The sequence below is a fragment of the Uloborus diversus genome, chromosome 3, assembly GCF_026930045.1.
Source record: "Uloborus diversus isolate 005 chromosome 3, Udiv.v.3.1, whole genome shotgun sequence".
NCBI lineage: Eukaryota > Metazoa > Arthropoda > Arachnida > Araneae > Uloboridae > Uloborus > Uloborus diversus.
Window position 1 is genome coordinate 4,869,894 of NC_072733.1, and position 26,359 is coordinate 4,896,252.

The following is a 26,359-nucleotide window of genomic DNA, read 5'->3' on the forward strand; positions in this document are numbered from 1 at the left end:
TTTCTCATATTAACAATAGCTTGGTTTAAAAAAAAAAATATTTTAATTCCACAAACAAGTTAGTGAATCATTATCAGAAAGGTACAGCCTAAAAGTTTACATTGTTTTTGTTGTTGTATTGACAGCTGAAGTTTATAGGTTAACAAAACTCAACAACTGATCTCTTAAATGGCAGACAACTGGAGCATTTACCCTATGTCAATTCTTCATAAAGAGAAATTTTTCGAATTCCTTACATAGAAAAAATTGTCAACAATAACAGAATGCCTCTAAGACATTATTTGAACATCCAGTTCAGCTCAGCATGTGGAAAAGGGAAACATTCATTTCAATTACTGATTGTGGAAACTCGATACTTATTTATTAAAATGAATGACTTGCAGCAAACGTTTTCAGGATTTTTAGTGCTTAAATATTAGCATTTAGTTCTTTTAAGGAATGTCAGTGTTTTCTTCTGTTTTGAAGGAAAATTAATAAGATAATAATGATTAAGATGAAAACGTAGTACAAGTGATATGAAAGAAAGAAAATAAGATGCTCTAAAATTATTTCCTGTTTAAATTAAAAAAAAAAAAACATAAAACTATCCTGATGTAATTCAAGTTATATTTATAAAAAGGAAAATAAATATTTATTCATATAGTATTTTTTTTTTAATGCCATGATTGGAGAAACTTTCTTTATTAAAATCAGCAGTTTGTTTCACAAAGGTATACCTTATAACACTTCATTTATTCAGCATCAAGAAATTAAAATTCGCAATTTTCTGAGAAAATAAGTCTAATTCTCAGAATACACATCAAAAATACATTTTCCCTTAGGAAACTGTTGCACACATCTTGTGTAATTGCGACGTCTTTTCTGCCTACAGGTTTGAACACCTTGTCCGCCACCTGCTTGATCTTTGGGAAATCTATGACATTCCCATTAAATGCCTGCTAATCTTCGCTGCGGCTATTAGTCTGTTTTAGGACTTCTGTTTGGGGTTTAGTACAATAGACCTCTGGTCGAAGTGCTTGGTTCTACCGAGTCCACCTCTCCATCATTTCATTCATAGATTAATCTTGCATAAAAAAATGTGAATAAGAATAATAATTGTGTAACATAAAATATTATAGCACGTGATACTTACTTACCTGCATTAGACATAATCGACTTAATTATCGAAGGTGTCTACTTTCTAAATTTATTAATATGGTACTTACTTAATCCAAAACTTCAAAATTAGTGTCATTTTAAGGTAGATTCGATCCATTTTCTATGAATATTTTCAAGAAGAGTGAAAAAATTCATTTAAAATACTTAGTGATTAAAGAAAAATTTCAGTAATAAGATTTACTTACCTTTTCAAAGCATTTAATTTAGTATATCAAGATGTAATAGAAAATCATTTTATAACATTGACATAAAAATACAAATGGTTAAAGCCATTAAAAAAAGGGAATTTTCTGGTGCTTAAAAATTGCAGCAAACGTACAGATAAAAGGTTAAGGAATAAAGGGAGTAATTTATTTTATAAGGAAGATGCATCTATAAGGAAGATGCAATCCCTTTAATAAGGAAGATGCATCTTAACAAATAATGTACAATTAGACAGAAAATTAAATAGTTTCGTGCTAGCCCATAGACCATGACTAACCAGTAAACTTGGACTAGATAAGTGATTCAATATCCTCGTCATTTTATCTATAACTGGCATAAAACGTTTTAGCTTTGGTTTTCGGCACCGATGCAGAACTATAGCAATCCTTTGTTTCTAAATAAGTGCAGCAAATTTAGAGGTATGTTCGCAAAAAATTGTCAATGGGATAGCACAAAAGAACCTAATTATGCAACTAAAAACACATTTAGGTATAGCAAATCACGGCACCAAAACTTTTGTATACTAAAAGCATAATTGAACTTCCTTTCCGAATTGATTCAAATTACGTTACCTTCAAAAAGATTTGTATACAATTGTCAAAATAAGATTTCAATCCAGTCTGATCACTATACACAAAAGATGAATACTCTTCCATTGTAGCAGGGTGGTAATGGATCGTTGATGAAATGCGACTTTGGGAAATCATCTCGTCCGAGATCTATAAGAAATTTTATAAAACAATGCAAAACATAACAACAGTTAAACTTCGCAAACGATACAAACTACACGTATTTATAGACATTATTCGTTTTGACAAAAAATTTTAAATTCGTTGTTACAGAAAGGGAATGATAAAAAAAAAAAAAAAAAAAAAAAAAAAACTCTTATTACATTTGAAAATTTCAATTAAGTATCATTCGCACATTTTAAGACTTTTGGTTTTATAGAACTTTTTTTCTACAGAAAAAATAAACAACATGAATAAAAAAAAATATCACATGATTAAAAATATTGCAGAAACAAAGAAGTAATCAATAGGTCATGATTCAAAAAATCAGTAATCCAACGTCATAAAGCACAAAAATTGCAAAATATTGCTGACACGTGTTTCGGTGTTATAAGGAACACCTTTTTCAATGCAAAGAAATGTGAACTTCTGGATGAAAAGTCATCCGAGAAAAGGATGCTCTCGCTTTTCTCGAATGAAGGAAAGCGGAAGATCTCGGGAAAGGAAAGCTTTTCTCGGATGCCTTTTCATCCAGAAGCTCACACTTCGTTGCATTGAAAAAGGTGTTCCTTATAACACCGAAACACGTGTCTGCAATATTTCGCAATTTTTGTGCTTTATGACGTTGGATTACTGATTTTTTGAATCTTCAGCACAAAGGTATTTATTCGTTATAATAGGTCATGGTATTTCAACTCTTCTGTTTCCCTTTTTAAATTTTTAATAAATTTCAAATTTCATAAATTACATTATCATTATATATTGTGTTTCATTCGTAGTTCCGTTGCGTTCCTAGTTCTCGCAAATTCTACAAAACTTCATATACGGAAATCACGGTAAACAATGATAAAAAATGTAAGTGACTTAAGTTTTCAAAGAAGAAGTTGAAGTATTGACTTTTCACTACTGTTTACAGGCTTTTGTTCTATTTTTAAAATGTTTGGCTCATCCTGTGCCACTAGAAATACAACTCTTGATAGATACAAGTTTTCGCGTGAAGTTCAACGATACTCTATGTCGTAACAACCGTATGAATTAGGGAGTTCCTTAGAGCTCTATCCTAAGCACTGTACTATTCATTTTGTACATGTTTGGAATCAAAGCAGGGCCGATCCTAGGGTGTCGGCCGCGCCGTGTGCAAAGACCTAATGTGTCGCCCCTCAAGAGTAATTTGCATATTTTGACTAGTCTTTGACGTCCATATAAATATTTCTTCAAATTTCTATATCAAGTTCTAATTAAAAAAAGAAAAAAAAAAAAAAAAAAAAACAAGAATGATGAACTTATAAAAAGGAAGAAAAGTGTCATAGTAAGAAACTTCTTAGGTACAATTTATATCTTTGAAGAAAGTAATAGATACCAAAATTTAGTAGTCGTAAAAACGCATTTTATAGTCTGTCTTCGGTGACATCAGAGAAAGAACGGAGGAGGGGAAATCAGGGGAGGGGGGATTGCTTCCAGAAAATTATCGAAATTGGCGTACGAAAAATAGTTTTAGTAATCTTTGGTTGTGTTTGGTTGCAAGAAGAAAAGAGTCGGGTATATTCAAGGTGCGTGGAGAAATTTTCGAAATTGACGTCAAATACAGTAGCCCCTCGTTATATCGCGCCTCGTTATATCGCTCATTCGATATATCGCTCTTTTTTTCTGTCTCCCGAAATATTAAAGCTTAAAATAAGAAAAAAACTTTTCTTTACGTTTGAAACCATTTCTGAAAATATATGGTATTGTACAGAGAAGGTCTCTTTCTTCTCTATTTTGCCAATGAACAAAAGGAAGCAATTCTTCTGAATTCGCTGGAAAAGCAGCAGCAATTCCTGGCATCCAAATGTACATACCCGCACAGTATATTTCAGTTTAAGATGGTCTGTAAACTACTTGACATCTTCTTTTGTATTGATACATTGTCTTTACAAGGAGTGAGAGATATCAAGCGTCATAGTAGCCCATGTAGAAGAGAACATAGCCCTTCTTTTAGTACAGAAAAGATTTGTACTTGGTTGCACAAACCAGGATTTGCATCAAAGAAGGGAATAATGATCTGGACGGGCGAAATAGTTTCCTGGAAACAATCTGGTTTCTTTTACTTTTCACATCCTTTCTACAGCAAGTAAAACGGATTAGAAAACCTACTCGGAATAGGAGGGTATTGGAAAGCTCATTCTTATCTCGCGGTAGCTCAGAAAGATCGTCTTCATTCGCCATTTGATGATTTTAACTTTCTGACGGTGAAAATTTACTTAAATTTCAATCTTGTTTAAATTTCAATAGGTGTGACAGTACCCACATTGAAACCATTAGAAACTAATGTCAAAAAGAACGAATGCCAATTTACTTGCGTATTAGACATAACTATTTTTAATGCCCTCCGTTATATCGCGCTTTCGGATATATCGCTCTTTTTCTTTGTCCCCCGAAAAGCGCGATGTAACGAGGGGTTACTGTAATGCTATTTTAGGAACTTTTTCGAGGCTTCAGGGGAAAAGTAATGTTGGAGTTCTCTCCTAAAATTCTTTCAAAATTGAAATCAATTCGAAACTACTTTTTTGTGACCATAGCTTAGGAAAGATCGGCGCTCTTCCCGAAAATTTTCCGAAACTGAAGTTTTAAACAAGCAGTTTTGGGTTATCTTTGTTGACGTTGCTAGAGGGAGGGAGATTCAATCATCTCCCATTGAAAGTTTTGAAATTAAAGTTTAAAATGCAAATTTAGGCTGTCTTTGGTGATGGTAGGGGATCTGGCGGCTTTCCTCCGGTAATTTCTCGGCAATATTGTTTCAAAAACCCATTTTTTATTTTTGGCTATATTTGAAAACGATAGGAAAAACGTGAAAAAATTCCGAACCGAAATATTTTTCAGAACTAAAATCCATTTTAGGCTATTTTTGAGAAATAAGAGTTTTGGAGCTCCCAAGCGGATATTTCTAAAAGAGCAATTTTATGCCATCTTTGGTGACGTTAACAAAAGTGGGAAGCTTCGGCGGATCTTTCGGATATTTTTTGATATTAATATCTGAAAAACACAACTATAGACTTTTGTGCTCCTCACTTCGACGATTGATGGGTATGCTCTAACGCCGTGAAAAGTTACATAAGCCAGGCTCCTCTATAGTTTTTTAGAAATTGAAGTCCCAAAATCGTATTTTAGGCATTGTTTGATAACGATGGGACAAAGAGAGTGCGGGGGTTCAGTGTGCCCTCACGAACTGTTTTTTGAAATTGAAGTCAATTTTAAACTGAGGGGGTGGGATTAGGGGCCTCTCTAAAGATGTTAATTGAGACTATCTTTGGTAGTAATGTTTGGGCATGGATTTTGGGGCCCTCCATCGCAAAAATTTCGAAAAAGAAATACGAAAAATGTCATTAAGCAATTTTTGATGACATTAAGAAGGTCTGTCCTCTGAAAACACATTTTGGATTTTAAAGCCAACATTTTCAGGCTATGTTTGATTAAGTTAAGTTGGAAGGGGTGAATCAGAGATTTAATTGTGTCCTTAAGATCGATGGTTCAAATAGCAAAATTTTCCGAAATTAAAGTCCTAAAAACGCCATTTTAAGCCTTCTTTAGTCTCGTCAAGGAGGTCATGGCATCCTTCTGGATCTTCGTTTTGGAGCTACGTTTAAATTTACTATCCGAGGCAAGAGCCCTGATCTGAAACCGGACAGTTCATCCGTGATTTTAATTCAAAAAATATGCTGTAAAGGAGGCAAATTACAAAATTTTAGTTCATTCATATATGTTTGACTCTCAGGGGAGTCGCAATTCTCCACGCAGCCGCGATTGTTGAAAACAGAATTTATTGTTTGAAATGCTTGTGAGAGTATCTAATCAGTATAGCTTTTTTTAAATATAATATATAAAATACGTCTTCATTGTTTAGGTTTATAAAAGCTTGGGGGGTAAGCATTAGTGGCCGCTTTGGGCCCTGAGTGCTCCTTTTAGAAGGCACCCTTTCATGCTTCAGGAGGAGGCCATTTCCCTCATCTCCCCTCCACTGTATTTATGCCTGATTACCGGTTCTGTCATAAATTTTGTAACCAAATGAAGCATGTGTGTAAAGAGTATATATTAATGGACAATGAACCAACACAATGTTCCCTAACAATCTATTTTTTTTAAAACTATGCTATGCTATCGGGAAATCGGCACTTACTTTGATAATTGAACATTTAAAATTTAGCACATTTATTTGACTTATTATAAGTTACCTTTTGAGAAATTCTTGAGGAATTTTGCTTGATTAAAAGAACTATATGATGCGGCCTGCGGCCGCCCCTTGCTTTGGCCGCCCTTGTGCGGTGCACACTCTGCACACCTGCTAGGATCGGCCCTGAATCAAAGGAGTAATATCCATATCCGGAAGATGTTGAATGGTATAAAAGGACTTTTGATTAGTTTAGAACGAATCATGAACAGATGCATAATAGTGAAATATAAATAATAATAAGAATAAATAAACAATGTTGAAGAACTCTAAAGAATGCAGTACCCATTTTCAACTTATTATTCGTTAAATATGTGGCCTCGTTCAATAAAGCATTTAACCGAAGTTAATTATAGACCACACCTTTGATACAACACACCTTAAAATGCTCTTTGGATGAACTCACCGAGAATAGATATAGGTAGTTAGATACCATACAGGACAAACATTCATACGCTGCTCGGTTTTCATTAAGTTCTTTCATATCTGGTGCACCAACCGTTTTCCGGCGTCGGGGACTAGAACTAGTGCTTCGAGGGGTCGAAAGATGGAATATAGACGGTGCAAAACAAACAGCAAGATTCGTAGCAGTCATCTGCAGATAAAAAGTAATTTACGCTGATTATATATATATATATATATATATATATATATATATATATATATATATATATATATATATATATATATATATATATATAATATACAGGGTGTTCCGTTTTAACCTGCAAGACCTTTCTTTTCGCATCCGTTAGTCCTAGATGTATACTTCCAATTGCAAAAATGTTCAAAATCAGATGCACGGTTAAGGTATTGAAAGTTTGAAGTAAAAATAAAAATGAGTCAAAAAACACAAAATTTAACTTTTATACGGGCCCCAGGTCCCCTAACTTATATTTAAGGAAATAATCTCCATTGAAAAATAATTCCAACACAAAAAGTTTGAAATTAGTACGACCAATATTCACCGAGATATGAAACGCCGCGTTTTGTGACTTACACCACTTTTCACTCGCCGTCAATAACACCTTGTGGGGGAAAATATAGTGATTAACAAGTGTTTAAAATAACATGTGTGCATAGAGGGTGATTTTTTTCAAATTATTCGAGGTTTTTGTGCTCGCGTATTTGTGTTTTTGCGTATCACGGCATAATATTCGCATTTGTTTTCGAATAGAAATGAAAACTATTAGGGCTCGACCGATGGCATTTTTTGGCCGATGGGCCGATGCCGATTGTTGGACGATTGTTCAAAGACGGCCGATGGCCGATTGTTTTCCTCCAAATGGCCGACCCAATGACCCAATTTCTTCACAAGTTTTTTCGGCACATCTATACATGCATATGTACCTAAGAACATGTGGATGGCCGAAATATCCATTTTGAACGCCTCCTCAGTTAATTATCACAAGTTCTCTTGTGATGTCTTCATGCGCGTAAACTTACGTCACTCAAAAACGTTATGAAATAGTAAGTTGAAAACTCATACGTACGTAGTATGATCTGAAAGTTAGAGGGTAAGTTGTATGAAACCGAACCCTGAATAGTTCACATTACCGAAGCACATCTATCTACAAAATAGTCACCTTGAACGACTATGCACTTCTAACAACGTTCGTATAGCTTTTTAGAAGCACTCCTGGAAGACATTTTTCGCAAACTCCTGTAAGGTCTCTTAAGCTGCTGCTTTAACTTCATCGTGGGGAAGAATTCGACTTTCATGTTGAGGATGCACGGTTCGATTGGTCAATACTCTGATATGACAAACAAATAACGTAACGTTTCGTCGGACTTAGCTCCGTGTGACTTTTACCTGTTCCCAGCAAAAAAACTTTTGGATGGACGCCGCTTTCTTCCGTCAGGAGAAGATAAAGCTGCATCAGAGAAGGTAGCGAAAAATTGGCTTCCAGGAGGGCTTCCAAAAGTTATATGAACACTGGCAGAAGTACATAGTACCTCAAGATAACCTTTTGAAGGTGGATGTGCTTCTGTAATGTGAACTATTCTGGGTAAGGTTTTATACAGCTTGTCCCCGAACTTTTGGATTGTGCTACGTACAATCTGTATAAGGTGTAGTTATGCTTCTCCTTTTTTGACTGCTGTATGATGAAAGAGAAAGAACAACAGTTAAAAAAAGAAAGAAAGAAAGAAAAAAAGGAAAGAAAAACAAAGAGACTGTTTAATAACCTATTGATGTTTTTTTAATTGAGCATATAACTAAGATTTCAGCAATATTGTAATGATGTATGGATTTAGGTACACTAAACATAGTTAAAAAACATTAAATTATGTTGTTAAATCATTCAAAAAAAAAATAAATAAATAAAACTATGGAACCGTCAACAAATTACGCAATTAAAGTGCAAAGATTGCACGTAGACATTTTTTGGTCATCAAATTAAACAAAAAGGTAACAGGTAAATTACAATACTAAATCATAATAGGAATATTTTTTTACTTATTTAAAATTTACGAATAGAAAATTTTGCATTTTTCAAAAAACTAAAACAGTGACATAAATTTTGCTGAAACAAAAAGTAGCCATGAAAAGAGCGAGGTTCTTAAAACGCAGCTACAATAAACAAACTCAATATTTACACCAATTTAATAACTGAATACATATACTACTTGATCTGATGTTATTGAACTATCTAATATTATCTGATAATATTGAACAATTTGATTGTTTAATCTTTTATGAAGCTTTACAAACAAGTTCAAATTAAATTGTTCAATTTAGCAATAATTTTCTGAAATTTAAAAAATTGCGTAATAGAAAAACCTTGAAGCTTTTCTATAAAATCGAAAATAACTTATTCATTGATTTTATATAAATACATAAAAATAGTTACTTATAACAGAAAAAATCGATCGATATTAATGATACAAAAAAGATGGCGCATTAAGAAATGGGGGGGGGGGAGTCACCCTCTGATTTTGCAGTAACTCACACTTCGGCCCCAACCTCGGCGTATTTTTTTTAGTACAGAACCGCTAAAACCAACGCCTCGGAAGAGTTTCTGAATCTATTTCAGCACTTTCGAAGAAAAAAATTCAAAAGTCCCTTCGATTTCCGAATTATGTCACCATTCAAAACATCTTTAATCAATTTCTTACATTAATGCTCTAAATTCTTTCTAAACAATAGATGAAATTTGAAAAAAAAAATCGCTAATTTTATGAATGGTGTTAGTTTTAAAGAACTCAGAAGTATAACTAGAGTTTAATTTCAGAAATTAAGGAAGTGGGAGGAGGAGCACGCATGTGTTCTCGGAAATTCAAGAAATAGTCGTAAAAAATAGAGTTCAAAATAATCATAAACATTGAGCAGAAAAACTCTTTCAAAACTTGCACCCGAGTTTGTTTTGACGTGCAGTGGCGGATTTTAAATATAGCAAATGCGCGAGAGGCCCCTTAACCATATGAACACCGCAGGAGTTACAAAAATGCCTATGATAAATGTTTTACAATTTTTGTGATACAGAAATAGGGTCCCAAAATGTATTTCGACGAGCCCCAAACTTGTAACTCCGCCGAAGCGATACAGAAAAGATTGCATTACTGTGATTTATATTACAAACATCGAAAATTTAAAAATTACCGTCGGCTCAAGAGGAATCGAACAAAATGACACAAAAACCAGTTTTGCCATCTCAAATTTGTTTCCATGGTCTCCAATTCGGCAATATATCACCAAATGATCGTCAGTCTGAGACGCTATATTAGTTTTGCATTGAAATAAGTAATTAATAGCCACAAAAAATGAGTAAACAGGCTTTTTTGAACACCGGATCGAAAACAAAAACGGAAGTGCGCAACTGGAACGTACGCACACCCCACATGCGAAAACTTATCCTTCTACAGTTTACCGTTTTGGAGTTATGACTTATGAGAGATACATACGTACATCCAGCAGCAAGAAACAACGTAATAATTAATTTGTTTGGTACCTGAATGCAGTATTAAAAACTCTTCCAGGGGTGACTAAAATAGAAATTCATACTGAATTTCAAGTAAGCATTTTTATATGAAAACAACCTTTACTTTGTATTGAAAGGTAAAAAAACAAAGATCCTTTTTTTTAAAAAAACATCGGCCAATTCCATCGGTTTTTTCGATGTTTTTAAGGCCGATGGGCCGATGCTTCCTGCAATTTAGCATCGGCCGCCGATGCCGAAGCCGATGGATAAATTGTTGAACCATCGGCGCCGATGCATCGGCCAGGCCGATGCATCGGTCGAGTCCTAAAAACTATAAATACCTTGTTTTTCTTACTTTGACGATATGTGATTCTTCTGAAAGAGAGATAAGTTCCAATCTCATTGTCTGTATGGTCCCTTTAAACTTTAAACTGGAATATCTCCTTGAGTTTTAGTCGCACAAAAGTCAAGTTTTTTGTGTTAGTAATAGTTTTCAATGGAGATTATTTCTCTAAATATTAGTTAGGGGACCTAGGGAGCGTATAAAAAGTTAAATTTCCTATTTTTTGACTCATTTTTATTTCTGCTTCAAACTTTCAGTATCTTAACTCTGCATCTGATTTTAAACATTTTTGCAGTTGGAAGTGTACATCTAAGACTAACGGTTGCGAAAATAAAGGTCTTGCAGGTTAAAACGGAGCACCCTGTGTATATATATATATATATATATATATATATATATATATATATATATATATATATATATATAATATATGCAGTGAAGCACCGATTATACGTTTCTGAAGGGACTGTATGAAAAAAGCGCACAAATGAAAAAAACGTATAAACGATAAAAACGTATAAAAGAGAAATTAATAAACGGTGCTTCACTGTATATATATATATATATATATGTATATATATATATATATATATATATATATATATATATATATATATATATATATATATATATATATATATATATATAAAATATTTATATACATATACACATTTATGTATACATATAAATAGATATATACGTATACATACATGTATATACATATATATATATACAGGGTGATTATAATTAAAGTTCCACTTTCAAAACGATGTAAAAATAAAACCACTGGTCAAAATGACCTCAAATTTCAACGGAATATTATCGAAGAAGGAGGAAAATGTATGGCAGAAGAAAAATAAATAGTTGGAATTTTTAGCAATAGATGGAGCTGCAAGTGTCACAATATGTAAATCAAAACACTTGTCATGCGCACGACTCATTGAAGTTGTTAAAAAAACGCCAAATACACGTTCCCCCCCCCCTCATTTCACATCTGAGAAGTTCAGTATGACTGTCTCAATAAAAGACCTGGCCGTCCCGATCACCTGATCTTAATCCGTGTGACTTCTGGATATGGGGCTATACCTGAAAGCTGTTGTGTTCAGTGCTTCGATTGCAAACTTTGCTGAGCTGAAGGCATGCATCGCGCATCACATTCTAAACGTGACCCGAAAACACTTCAATCAGTCGTAGAACATGCTGTTTCTCGATTTCAACTTGTTACAGAAAACGGGGGTACATCATATTGAACATCTTTTGCGCCAGTCTAACGAAAATTAAAGACCGATTTGATTTTTACTGATGCTTTTTATGCGGTTTTCGGCCTCAGGACAGTTAAAAACCGATTTTTCCCATCCGATCTTTTCCCCCCCTTGCCGTGTTGGATGGGCATAATTAACTAACAGTATCACACCTGTACCCCCGTGCACGCTAAGTAGTACGGTATTTTAACGTATAGTTTACACCTTAGGTAATATTTTATGATTTGTTTGCCATTTGTAGTCGACCACTATTAAATTATGATGCTTACAACGCCATCTGTTGATAAAAATTTTGACTACTTATTTTCTTCTGCCATCAGTCTCCCCCCCCCCTCCTCTTCGATAATATTCCGTTGAAGTTTGACGTCATTCTGACCAGTGGTTTTATTTTTACAGCGTTTTGAAAGTGGAACTTTAATTATAATCACCCTATATATAAACAGACATATACATACATACACTCCTGTTTGTGAATATTGCAACCCAACGACTGACTTACGCAAGTGAGCTGAAAATTGCAGGAAATGTAAAGTAGGGCATGACACGCAAATGATTAGAATTGCAGACCGGTAGCGCATGCGTATGCTGAGCAGCGCCCTCTGAACGACGGATCAAACAGAATATAAATAGACGGCTGAAGCGAGGCGTGTATGATTATCGGTGGTTATATGCTAGAGTAAACGTTAACTGAATTTTTACTATGCCTCTTCGACGCTAGTCCGCTCTCCATTGAGCTTGCAGGTGGGCCCATTGAAGCCGGAAGCAACGATGGTTGAGGTATCACAGTTGAGGCATTACGCCACGTGCGGCCGCTGATTTCTCTATACGTATGTTGACCTTCACGCATGCAAATCATGCAGCCCCATTCTAACTCCGTTACTCGTTCTTATGACGCTCTGCGTTTTGGACGAAGCATATGGAGTATTAGAGAAATATCTACCATCGGCAGATAATCATACAATGATTCCAAAAAACCTTTACAGCCTTTTGTATACATCGTCTGTCTACGCCGCAGTTCAAAGGGCGTAACTCGGTCTATGCATGCGGGACGTCTCTGTAATTCAAATTACTTGCACATCTTATCCTGCTATACCTTTAATATGAATTTCAGTTCATTTGCATAATTCCTTCTCGGTGTTGCAATTTTCACAAACATGAGTGTATTTCAACTGTTAAATTTTGATTCTAAATTTGAATCTCAAAATTATCCTCATCACTCGGTTTAATAACTTTTTTGAAAAAAAAAAAAAAAATGCGTTTGCGCTTTGAATTAAAAAGAAAGTATTTATAAAACATACAATGACTGAAAATTACCTGATTAATGCCAGAATGCTGGCACACTTCATGCAGGAACTCCAGTAAGGCTTGAAGAACTTCTCTATTCTCGTCAGGCATCAACATCAAAGCAGCCTGAATAGCTTCCAAACGTAATTCGGCTGGAATATCTAAGAGGAAATGTATAATTATGATTTTAAAAACGTAAAATTCACAGCAGCGTATGGAAAAAGGGACTTTTAATCCCATAACGTACTTATTAGTTATGATAAAGTTAACAGCTGTGTCACCCTGATGTGTATTGTACTACGACTACGTCTCAGAGACATTATGAAATTGTATATGCCAAAATTAATAGCTCTGAGAACTGAATGGCACTCATTTCAAGTGCCATTACTGTGTGTTTGACGTCTCCGAGACGTAACTATATTGTAAGGGGGGGGGGGGGGGGGGGGGGTAAGGTTGATTCGATACGAAAAGGCACATTTTCGGGGAGGGGGTATTTTATGTATTCATCTCAGTTAATATGTATTCATTTATATAAAAATTATATACATTGAAACTAACACTGATTTTCCCTAAAAACGTGTAAAAGAACACTCTTGGAACATCCGAATGCAACCAAAAGAAGAGGTGAACAGTTAGACCTCACGGAGAGTCTACGTGCAAAACTTCATCACACTACGTCATACCGTTTCTGAGGTATGCGAGATATATACGCAAATACATACATATTTGTTTTTGCAGAAATCACTATTATATTTTAAAGTCATAGAAAGCTGAGTGCAGTTAATTTCGAAAGCTCTTTTTTATATTATATCATAAATAAAAATTCTTACACTGAAAAATACTGATGAAAGTCTCTGAAAGTTTGTTTGTGAGAAGAGCTTCAGGAAGCTCACGGAAATACTGCTTCAGCATATCAGCAACATCATAGGCTTGTTGCTCTTCATAGTTGATCTTCTCAGGATCACTTTCATTCATGCTTTTCAATTTCTGTATCCTTGATCTTACACCTGACTTCCGAAACAAGCCAGAGGCATCCAGCGCTGTTTCTCGCAGATAATGGATTGCCGCTTGTATTGAACTGGGTAAAGGTTGACCGGTTCGCTGAAGAATCATTAACAGAGGTACACCAAATACTACCTTATCTGTAACAAATTTATGTATAATATATATATATATATATATATATATATATAATAATAATAAAAGTGAAAAATATTGAAAAGGCCACACCAAAAGCCCATAGATGCGCAACGCAGCAAAACTAAAAAGCCAAGTAAATATAAAATAAGCAAACAAAATTTCAAATATTAAACAAATTGTATAAAAATAATGGTGATACAAATTAAAATTGCAAATAGCTATTAAATAGGAAAAGATAAAGTATGAATCCAGAGCTCATCAGCCGTGGAGGATTCATTAGTTATGGTCAAAAGACCAAAAATTTAACTATGAACTAAAAGAGAATGTTTAAGCTCCAGTACATGCAATATAGAGTAACATTGGGCAAATGCACCACTTGCTAAACTATAAACATTAAACAAGAGCTCAAACCTAAAACTAAAAGCAGGGGGTTTCGCCTCGACTAATTAGGAAAACAAGTTCCGATAATTAGCCATCCACGGGACAGTACCTGCCAATAACAAAATTATCTTACCTTGAAATCCATATAAAAAGAGACAATTCCGATGTTCAACATGATAGAAATTCTTTCCAGTTGTCAACGTAAAAGTAAAAAATAAATTCATATCCATAATATCACTCCAGAAACATGCCAGTCATCTGTTTCCCACGTGTAAAAACTCATCCACCCCGGTGATCCACAAAAATGGTTTGTCATGGTTGTATCATAGTTAAACGGTTTCAAAAGAAGCGAAATGCTCATCGAAGGCTATACTTAAGCAAATGTTTTCAACTAGATTTTTAGGGAAGTTATTATTAAAAAGTATGTTTTTGAGTGCTGAAATTTCTTGATTAAATGCAGAAATGGTATTGCAAATTCTTATAATTCTGATAGCTTGCGAAACAATGATGCCAATAAAAACCTTTTTACTTAAGCAGGAGGAAAAATCTTGTAAACTGTTAACTGTGAAATTAAATTCGCGCCTTTTATCATAGACAAGTAGTGTAACAATTTGAATCAATTTGTATGTTGATATCCAGGAAATTAAAGCTATTTTGATTAAAACTATAGTTTTTTTGAGCGTTAATGAACTATGATAAATAGTTTTGCAAAGTTCAGAAAAATTCGAAAAATTTATACACAATAGGTCATCGATGTACCTGCAACAAAGAGGTGTAGAGGAAGGATTGTCAATTAAATATTTTCTCTCATAATATAGAAGAAAAGGGTTGGATAATGTAGAGCTAAAATTAGCTCCCATTGCAATGCCATTAATTTGTAGAAAACATGAATCACCATTTTTGAAAAAATTATTGAAAATACAAAATTTAAAAAGACCAAGAAAAAACAATTCATTAAAATCAAGGGAGTCCTTAACCGAATTAAAAAGCTCTGAAACAGAGGAAAAAAGTTCATTGAGTGGGGGGGGGGGATAATGATGAAAAGGTTTTCAAAATCAAAGGTTTCCAAGTAATTTATATCAAGCATATTCAGTACATTGATCACTTCAACACTGCTATTAACAATCCAAAACCAATTCTTTTGTTAAAATTTAAGTTGTTCCAGAATTCAACAAGAAGAACTTTTGAAGTTTAAACTTCAACAAAAGAATTGGTTTTGGATTGTTAATAATAGTGTAGAAGTGATCAATTTACTTAATATGCTCGACATAAATAACTTGGAAACATTTGATTTTGAAAACCTCCTCACCAATATCCCACTCACTGAACTTTTTTCCTCCTGTGTCAGAACTTTTTAATTCGGTCAAGGATTCCCTTGATTTTAATGAATTGTTTTTTCTTGGTCTTTTTAAATTTTTTATTTTCAATAATTTTTTAAAAAAATGGTGATTCATGTTTTCTACAAATTAATGGCATTGCAATGGGAGCTAATTTTAGCTCTACATTAGCCAACCTTTTTCTTTTATATTATGAGAGAAAATATTTAATTGACAATCCTTCCTCTAAACCTCTTTGTTGCTGGTACATCGATGACCTATTGTGTATAAATTTTTCGAATTTTTCTGAACTTAGTAAAACTATTTATCATAGTTCATTAGTTCATTCTCAAAAAGACTAGTTTTAATCAAAATAGCTTTAATTTCCTGGATATCAACATACAAATTGATTCAAATTGTTACACTACAATCTATGATAAAAGGCGCGAATTTAATTTCGCAGTTAACAGTTTACAAGATTTTTCCTCCAGCTTAAGTAAAGAGGTTTTATTGGCATCATTGTTTCGCAAGCTATCAGAATTAAAAGAATTTGCAATACCATTTCTGCATTTAATCAAGAAATTTCAGCACTCAAAAACATACTTTTTAATAATAACTTCCCTAAAAATCTGGTTGAAAACATTTGCTTAAGTATAGCCTTCGATGAGCATTTCGCTTCTTTTGAAACCGTTTAACTATGATACAACCATGACAAACCATTTTTGTGGATCACCGGGGTGGATGAGTTTTACACGTGGGAAACAGATGACTGGCATGTTTCTGGAGTGATATTATGGATATGAATTTATTTTTTACTTTTACGTTGACAACTGGAAAGAATTTCTATCATGTTGAACATCGGAATTGTCTCTTTTTATATGGATTTCAAGGTAAGATAATTTTGTTATTGGCAGGTACTGTCCCGTGGATGGCTAATTATCGGAACTTGTTTTCCTAATTAGTCGAGGCGAAGCCCCCTGCTTTTAGTTTTAGGTTTGAGCTCTTGTTTAATGTTTATAGTTTAGCAAGTGGTGCATTTGCCCAATGTTACTCTATATTGCATGTACTGGAGCTTAAACATTCTCTTTTAGTTCATAGTTAAATTTTTGGTCTTTTGACTATAACTAATGAATCCTCCACGGCTGATGAGCTCTGAATTCATACTTTATCTTTTCCTATTTAATAGCTATTTGCAATTTTCCTTTTTATCATCATTATTTTTATATAATTTGTTTAATATTTGAAATTTTGTTTGCTTATTTTATATATATATATATATATATATATATATATATATATATATATATATATATATATATATATATATATATATAGGAAAAAAATGCCAGTAAATTAACATTGACATACACTGGTGCTTCATTCTAAATATACAATTTAAAGGCTCATTTTTATACTTATATTTCACTTCACAAATCGATTGATTTAATTCGTCTACAAAATAAGATTATATACTCATGAAACAAAAAATTTAAATATTTTTTGAGTGTTAGTTGCCTTGCAGTGGTAACAAATCCAGAAGATCGACATTAAATATCAAGAAGAAAAAGAAAAATGTATAGAACATGATGCATACTTGCCAATTTTCGGAAATGGACATCAGTAACGCTTTTGCGAGAACACGAGTGTCTCATCCATTAAAAGTTTACTCAAATTTTATTGTGAGTGTACAAAAATAGTTCGAGTACAAAGGATAATAAAGCAAGATACTTAAGTACCGTAAACGTGGGCTACTTTGACCCTATGGTCCTTCTTTGGCCCAAAGTAAGAAAAAGATTCAAGGCTATCTGCTAACCTTCAGGAAGCAATATTTAAGTTAATTTCGACAGTATCCGCTAGAACAGCCCCAAGCACTGAGTAATGCATAGCAAGCAATGCGATAGCTCTCCACAAGGAGCAACAGTATTGGTCTGCGTTCCTTGTGCTAAGATGTGTTTTTATAACCTCTGAAACTTTTACATGTAGAAGCAATTCCGCATCAGCTAAGAGTTTGTTAAATACCTATTTATGAACACTAGTTAATAATTTATGTACAGGGAGGGGCGCGGGAACTTCCTTTTCTGAAAATAATATAAAAAAATTTGCATACCTAAAAATTCTTTATTATATTCTTACAGTCACACATAATGAGAGATTATGTGTGACTGTTTTGAAAACATCTTGTAAGTGTTGTCCTCCATTGTCAATACACTGAGTCAGTCGAACTCTGAAGTTTTGGTCAACTCTTTGGAGCATGTCGTCCGGTATCTTGGCAGTTTCGGCTCGGATGCGGTTCTTCTGGTCTTCCAGGGTGCGTAGACGATCGTTATAAACTCGCGACTTCAGATAATCCCACAGGAAATAGTCACAGGGAGCTAAATCAGGCGAGCATGCAGGATACTTTAAATCCCCATTCCGATCGAGCGACTGTTACGATGCTGTCTCGACCAAAGCATGATTTCAACTGAAAGCATGATGCAACAATATTTCACATTCAGATCTTTTCGTTGAGCCTCTCCCCACCACTCTGTGATGCTCCACAGTGTTTGCTCACCAAATTCAAAAAAAAAAAAAAAAAAAAAAGAAGTTCCCGCGCCCCACCTTGTAGTAGTGTAGTTGTACTTCTCATTTCTGTTAAGGTGTTTATTTTAAATTTTTACAATAACTACATATCTCCTAACCTTAAAACTACCAGCTACTTTGGTCCAGCATAAAAACTTGAAAAAAAAATCCGTCCCAAAGATTTGGAAAAGAAATGTTCTAGAACATTTTTGGAAGAGTGAAGATTAGCTTAGAAAGTTTAACTTATATATATATATATAAAGTTTAACTTATATATACCTTTATAATCGGTACTACGGTTGCGGCGGAAGAGTTTTGGCACAGCCCAACTCCATCCTGTTCGACTAGTGGGCGAATACTTCTCCATAAGGGTTGTTAACTTTAAAAGGGACAGTTTCCTCAGTAGAAGCATCTGCGGTGCTGTAAGATCAGTTACTTGGACCGGACTCGGTAATGATTTTGTTTCAGAGGGATGAACTGGGAAACAATGCCAGGGTGCTTGCTGGTAGGTAATCCCTCTGTAATCAAAGATGTATATAAGTAAGAAGTAAGGACACAGTTCACTTGATTTAAAATTAGAAACAAAAATAAATTAAGCCCGTGTTCTGTACCCATTGAAACAAGAGCAATTATTTCAGAAAACAGTAGGGAAGACTGGGGATACTTGATCCCCACTTTAGTTTTCAATTTTTTTTTCTCTGCTACAAATTATCACTTTTTAAAAAAAGTACGTGAACAAAGGTAATTTTTCCCCTCTATCTGACAGTATTTTTTTTTAGCTGAAATTAAACAGATAGTTTTGGTATAATATTTTTATTTTAAATTGCATAAAGAGATTATGTATTCCCACATTAAGGGATGCATGATCCCTTCATGAGGGATACTTGATCCCACTGAGAAAATACATAGGCTTTTCATTAGATCGGCAATTTATTGATGGATTTTAGTTTTCTATATAATGTTTCTAAAAAATAACACCATTTCTAATTTTCTTTATTATATTTTAATAAAGTGAACACAAAATAACATAGTTTCAAATTTCACTAGACATTAGTAAAAAAAGTGTACAAAACTTTCATGAACTTATGATGCTTTTCTTTTGATCAGTTACTTAATATCCAATACAGTTGTGAACAAAAAAAAAAAAAAAAAGAAAGAAACTATATTTTATAAATAAAACTAACATTTTTTTAAAACTAGCGTAAAGAAACTAAAATTACAACAAATACAAAAAAAAAAAAAAAAAAAAGGATGACAAGCACGAAAATCATCTTATTTGCTTCTTGTCTTTCAATTATAAAATAAGAGAATCATTCAGAGTTCCATCAATGGAATTAATTTTTAAAAAGAGGGATGGAAAATGTAAGTATCAGTACACTTTTATAAAAAAGAAAACCTAGCTTATATGTTTTCAAAACCTGAAAAGTCAAATGCAAACAATTCGTTTGTCGTAGTTCTTAAAGTTCCGCTCAACCGAACTGGATGTGTGCAGCTTAACAAATTTTGTCAATTTTTCAAGAAAAATAGATTGATTAAGCACATATTACCTTTTCGCTTCTGAAAACTTATTTCAAACTCTAGAAATCCAACTTTGCATTCTATCCGCTAATGGTTCTACATAATGGGCAACTCACATTTTTGTTGTTAATCTAACTACAGCAAAATCATTTTTTTCCTTTCAAACAAAGATTTGACATCTATTTCAACTTGTTCAAGCTCATTTGGCTGATCAGAACATAATTTATCAGTAGAGTTAGTTTATGTTTAGCTGTTTGAAGTATTATGTGGTTGCAAGTGCGAACTGATATTTTAACTGTTTAACATATTTATTGTATAGTGATTGTTCAAATCTATCACTCAAACTATGATAAATTTTATCATGTTAACAAGGTTTTGAATGTTTAAAGTTAATGTCAACTAAGTAATTGACATTTATATTGTTTTCATTGTGTTTATATTGTTACATGGATACTTGATCTCTGGGATCATGTATCCCTCTAAACGAGGATCAAGTATCCCTAATATGTGAGTTTTACAAACATACTTGTTCTATTATTAACAATCAGTGGCAATATACTAAAAATGTCTTAATTATTAAAGACTGTTTACACTTTAACATTGCACTACGGAATTTTTTTAAGTTGTATTTTACGGATAATGTAAACTTCGGAATGCTTTCCTAAAAAAAGTTTCCCTAGACGCATTCAGACATCATTTCTTCAGCTAAAACAAAATGGCTGAAAAAAATGTTTCCAGTTTTTATGTACAAGTATAACTTTAATACAATTGTCAGGTTTTAAATCTCTACTTAATGATTTTGGTACATTTTTGGCTATGGGATCATATATCCCTAGGGATTAAGTATCCCCATTCTCCCCTAGGGATGAAGAAAACTACGGAAAAGGGGAAGAAACTTATAAAATATTACAATGTCCCACTTTAGAAGAGATTAGAAAGCAGTATTTCCTTCTCAAACAAAAATCACCAAAAAAAAAACAAAAAAAAACGCGAGCAAATTTCTGATATGTGTCTCGTATAAAGATATATAACTTGAAGATTGATTTTTTTTTTTCTAATCAACAGCACATTTAATTCACAAACAAGTTCAGAAGTGTCAATACTGCTGTATGCCAGATATGCTAAAATAGGCCCACCCCTCCTGAGACAAATCATAATGTACCACTGGCAGTTAATATAGGATTTGAATTAAATTTGAAGGAGTATGCTTCAAGTTACATTACGCTGTTTCAAGTTCAAATTAGTTTTATGTTTTTGATTTTGTTTCTAATGGAGCTGCGGTAGAGGCACTGCTTTTAGCAGACTTAGTGCGATCCCCTCTCATATTATCCACTCTTTCACGTAGCACCACATTAGACGAGATGCCATTGCCACAAGAATTTTGATGCCCAGCTTCCCCTCTAGATGGAGGCACCTAAACTTTATTCGATGCGAAACTGCACTAGGAATTTAATTTTGCCAAGAGATACTCCACGCTAAACGAGTACTCGAGGGACCTTTTACATGCCGCATTCATACGAAATGGACGCTGTCGATTTTCTGCATCTTGAAAATCCCACCGACTGGAGCCAGATTTGATCCTGCGCCTTTGGGAGTGAGAGACCAGCGTCTTAACCACTACACCATATTGTCTCCTCAAATTAGTTCTATTACCTTCTACTTTATTGGCTCAGGAATTTGACAAGTATATAAAGGGTGTCCCAAAATTAACGCAAAATTTGAATTTGCCACCATTTTTTCCATAAATTGTTGGCAGCCATGAAAAAAGAACAATTTGACAGTTGAGAGTTTAGGGTTAGTAAAAATGGGGTGTTATTGTACCATACAGCTAGAGAGAGTGAAACATTTCAATTACTGCATAAGGCATTTCCTAGTCGCGTACTCTCTCATTTCGGTGATCAAAATTGGCACCCTAGATCGTGTGATTTAACATTTTTAAATTTCTTCTTATGGGGTTATTTGAATTCAAAGGTCTATGTCAACAAGCCCACAACCACCCGTGCATTACCGTGTTGCGATACCGAGCGCCAATAACAGTAACTGCTTGACCAGCCTCAACTTTTATTATTTTTGAAACATTTCAATAATGAAAGCGCGTTATTGTATCGTATAACGCTCCATTTTTGATTACCCTAAGCTGTCAAATTGTTCTTTTTTCAGGGTTGCCAACCATTTATTTCAAAAATGGCGGCAAATTCAAATCTTGCGTTAATTTTGGGACACCCTTTACAAGTACGGACGAGGCCACAGGAAACTGGTGGCGAAACAATAATTTTGTGCTATATCTTTACAAAATGATAAGTTAATCCGTACCTGGTCAAAGATGATCCTACTCCAGAATCCCGCCTTTCGGTGTTCACGATTATGATTTCTTCATCTTGGTTTGAGCTGGAGGCACCAATAGGAGAAACAGAACCACTCTGGGCTATAAATTTTAAACAATAATGAACATTTTGATAAACAAGGATGCTATAACTATCATAATTCAGAAATTAAGTATATTTTCGAGGAATGAGACAAAATCGAAATTAATGCAATGTAACATCAACTGTTAGTTTTGAAAGAAACATTTTTCTAAATATAGGGAATTAAAATTGTGTGTACCATTACCTGTACATTCTGAAAATAAGATAATAAAATAATTTTAAATCAGTATTACATTTAAGGCCTAGATGATAGCACATGTTCCTCGCTTCTCCGAATGATTCGAATGCTAAACCTATTGAACTGAATTTAAGTGTAATTTTCTGAACGTAACCAAAATGTGAACTGTCTGTTTATTTTTCACCCAAAGCAGAGTAAAAAAAAAAAAAAATTGAATTTTGACATCTTGAATTCAAATTATGTTTTTCGCAATCACAGTGTGTGTATGTAGGCGTGCGTGTTTGTGTGTGGGGGGGTATGTGTGTTGTGTGTAGGGGTATGTGTGCTGTGTGTAGGGGTATGTGTGTTGTGTGTAGGAGTATGTGTGTTGTGTGTAGGGGTATGTGTGTTGTGTGTGGTATGTGTTTTGTGTCTGTGTGCAGGCATAAGTGTGAGTAGTTGTGTGTATGAATGTGTGTGTTTAGGGGGGTGGTATGTGTATGTGTGTGTGTGTAAGCATGTGTGTTTGTATCTGTGTGCTGGCATAAGTGTGTGGGTAGTTGTGCGTTTGAATGTGTGTGTGGGGGGGGGGTATGTGTATGTGTGCATAGGCATATGTGTTTGTGTCTGTTTGCAGGCATGAATGTGTGGGTAATTGTGTGTTTGTTTGTGTGTGTGTGTATGTGTCTGTATGTATGCATGAATGTGTGAGTAGTTGTGTGTATGTTTTTTAGTGTGTGTGTGTGTAGGTGTCTGTATGTATGGGTGTGTGTATGTGTATGTAGGTGTATGTGTGTGTGTGTGTGTGTGTGTGTGTGCGTGCGTGTGTAGTTGTCTGTATGTATGGGTGTGTGTATGTGTATGTAGGTGTATGTGTGTGTGTGTGTGCGTGCGTGTGTAGTTGTTTATGTATGCGAGTGTGTGTAGGATATGGATGCAACCTGGAGACGGCTTTCGCTATAGGAGCAGCATCGTGAGGACCCGGCCGACGGTGATGCTGCAGAGGGTGGCGGTGGGAAAATAAAATCAAAGGACATCAAAACAGTCAAGTGAGAACAGTAAGCGATCGTGACTGCTCAAAAAATGCCTTACTTATGAAGATGACAGTAATTACGAAAGGGGTCAGGGTCAAATCAAGGCATGGGCACATGGGACACGGGCCTAGGGCTCCAAATCTGTAGCTAAAGTTTTTAAAAAACGGGAGAAATTTAAATCAGACCATGGCAAAAGTAAATATTAAGTCTAAAAAAAAATCTATTTAAAATTACAAGCTCTCACAAATCCCAAAGCCACTCCAGTCTTAATATTATATTTTATTGCATTTTAAATGCTAATATAAGAGACATTTTTGATATTTATGTCCTATTGCTACCACGCAAAAGTTTGACAACATCCCATATTATTTTGTTTTCGGAATTTATAATGCAATGTGAGACATTACTACATTTAGCGTCGATGCAGTATATGCTGAAGTAGCAAAATATTTTAGTAGTATACGTATAGAATAAGTAAGGGGCGGGGGGAAGAGGTACGAAATGAAGTTCCTGTCCTGTATCCACAAGTTTTAGTGGGGCCTTATTCATAGGTTAATTGGGTGAAAAGCGTAATTTCTGTAGTTTTTTTTTTAATGTATTAAAGGTCAAAAACTGTTATTAGAAAAATCTACATTTTAGCATACAAATAAAAAAAAATCTTACTGTACAAAGAGGATTCTCTTTACGTTTGAATCCTTAAAACTGCTTCTTTTTATGCATACATTACGCTTAGTTCTCTGAACGGAGTCAAAGCTTTTAAAAAAACGAGCCGATGTGTGAATTCCTATGACTTCCTTTTACACCATTTTCATGTTACCTCAACATTATTGGCAATTTTAATATGATTCAATAGTTAACTCTCTAAATATCACCAACAACCAGATTTTAAAAAAAATCGCCAAATTTGTCACCAAGTTGGCACCAAAACTTGGTTTGAGTTGCACCACTTGGGTTTGCATCGAAATTAACAATGATTTCCCCCAAAAAAAGGTGCAAAAGACCCCTTTTGAAACACCCGAATACAACCAAAAAGAGAGGTGCAAAACTAGACCCCATTAGGAGTCTACGTACCAAATTTCAACTTTCTAGGACGTACCGTTCTTGAGTTATGCGACATACATAACGCACATACATACTTACATACAGACGTCACGAGAAAACTCGTTGTAATTAACTCGGGAATCGTCAAAATGAATATTTCGGGCGTCTATACGCTCTTAGGTAAAGGGTGTTTTTTTTAGAGGTATAGAACTTTAGGTTCAAATAAAACACCGTTAAATGATATAAATCGCCATGAATTTGACTTTATTCGAAAGATGATTCTTCGCCATTTTTATTTAAATGCGATTTCTGGTATATGGCCACTTCGGCTGGCTTGGAGAACGTCTAATCGGGAAGTCCAATTTTCTATCACTTTTTGCAGCAATGGGGGCCGTATGTGAGTGGTATGTTACGAATGTTCTTGTCCAAGGCATCAATCGTCTGTGGCTTATCGGTGTAGACCTTTGACTTCACACAGCCTCACAAAAAAATAGTTCAGCGTAGTTAAATCGCATGATCTTGCAGGCCAATTCACGGGTCCTTTAAGCGAAATTATTCGTTCACCGAAAGTTTCTTTCAATAAATCAATTGTGACACGCGCTATGTGGCATGTTGCACCATCCTTTTGTCTATTCATGATGAAATGGCAAACCAAACTAAACACAAAACAAGTGACAACTACAAAAATAGTCCACAGATCAAACAGTGTTCCCGACTTAAAGTTCTATACCTCTAAAAAAACACCCTTTATATATGCACGTGTGGTCGGGTCGGAAAAAAGACTCAACATTCATTCGGGGGTGAGAAAAATGGAAATTAAGGTGGATTTTTGAGTAAAAATTTTTTTCGCGAATACAATTAGGACTCGACCGATGCATCGGCCTGGCCGATGCATCGGCGCCGATGCTTCAACAATTTAGCCATCGGCATCGGCAGCCGATGCTAACTTGCAGGAAACATCGGCCCATCGGCCTTAAAAACATCGAAAAGCCGATGAAATTGGCCGATGTTTTCGAAAAAAAAAAAAAAACAGACTCTTGCTGTTTTACTTTTTAATGCAAAGTAAAGGGAGTTATTGTTTTCATATAAAATTGTTTACTTAAACTTCAGTATTATTCTATTTTAGTCACTCTAAGAGCTTTTAATACTGCATTCAGGTACCAAACAAGTTAATTATTGCGTTCTTTCTTGCGGCTGGATGTACGTATGTATCTCTTATAAGTCATAACTCAAAAATGATAAGCTATAGAAGGTTTAAATTTCGCATGTGGGGTGTACGTACGTTCCAGTTGTGCACTTCCCTTTTTGTTTTCGATCGGGTGTTCAAAAAGCCTATTTACTCATTTTTTGTGGCTATTAATTACTTATTTCAATACAAAACTAATATATCGTCTCAGACTGACGATCAGTTGGTGATACACTCTATAACAAAAAACTCGACTCACCAAGAAGGAGTGATCCGATTGAGACGGAAATTGGTGGATAGGAAGACAATGCACAGAATAGTAAATGATTAAATTCTTAGAACAATTGAATAAATTATGTCAGAGTTACAGTAACAAGTTCAATAAGGTATTGACCCGCCTCTAGCCTAGATACAAGCTAAAGCACGACGTGGGAAACACCGATAAAGCTCCCAGAGGTTGTCCTGCGGTATTTCCGGCCAAATTCGCTCCAATTGTCG

At 34.5% G+C, this 26,359-nt stretch overlaps 1 protein-coding gene across 1 annotated transcript in view; it reads right to left on the minus strand.

Moving 5' to 3' along the window:
• The window catches only part of LOC129219328 (rho GTPase-activating protein 7-like), a 576,074-nt gene that overhangs the window by 14,878 nt on the left and 534,837 nt on the right, over positions 1-26,359 (minus strand). Inside the window, exons 13-18 of the mRNA XM_054853684.1 lie at positions 22,331-22,442; positions 18,779-19,017; positions 13,934-14,245; positions 13,134-13,264; positions 6,701-6,889; positions 1,935-2,081 (exon numbers count right to left, since the gene is read on the minus strand). Of these exons, the coding sequence (XP_054709659.1) occupies positions 1,935-2,081; positions 6,701-6,889; positions 13,134-13,264; positions 13,934-14,245; positions 18,779-19,017; positions 22,331-22,442 (1,130 nt within the window). The remainder of the gene's footprint in view (positions 1-1,934; positions 2,082-6,700; positions 6,890-13,133; positions 13,265-13,933; positions 14,246-18,778; positions 19,018-22,330; positions 22,443-26,359) is intronic.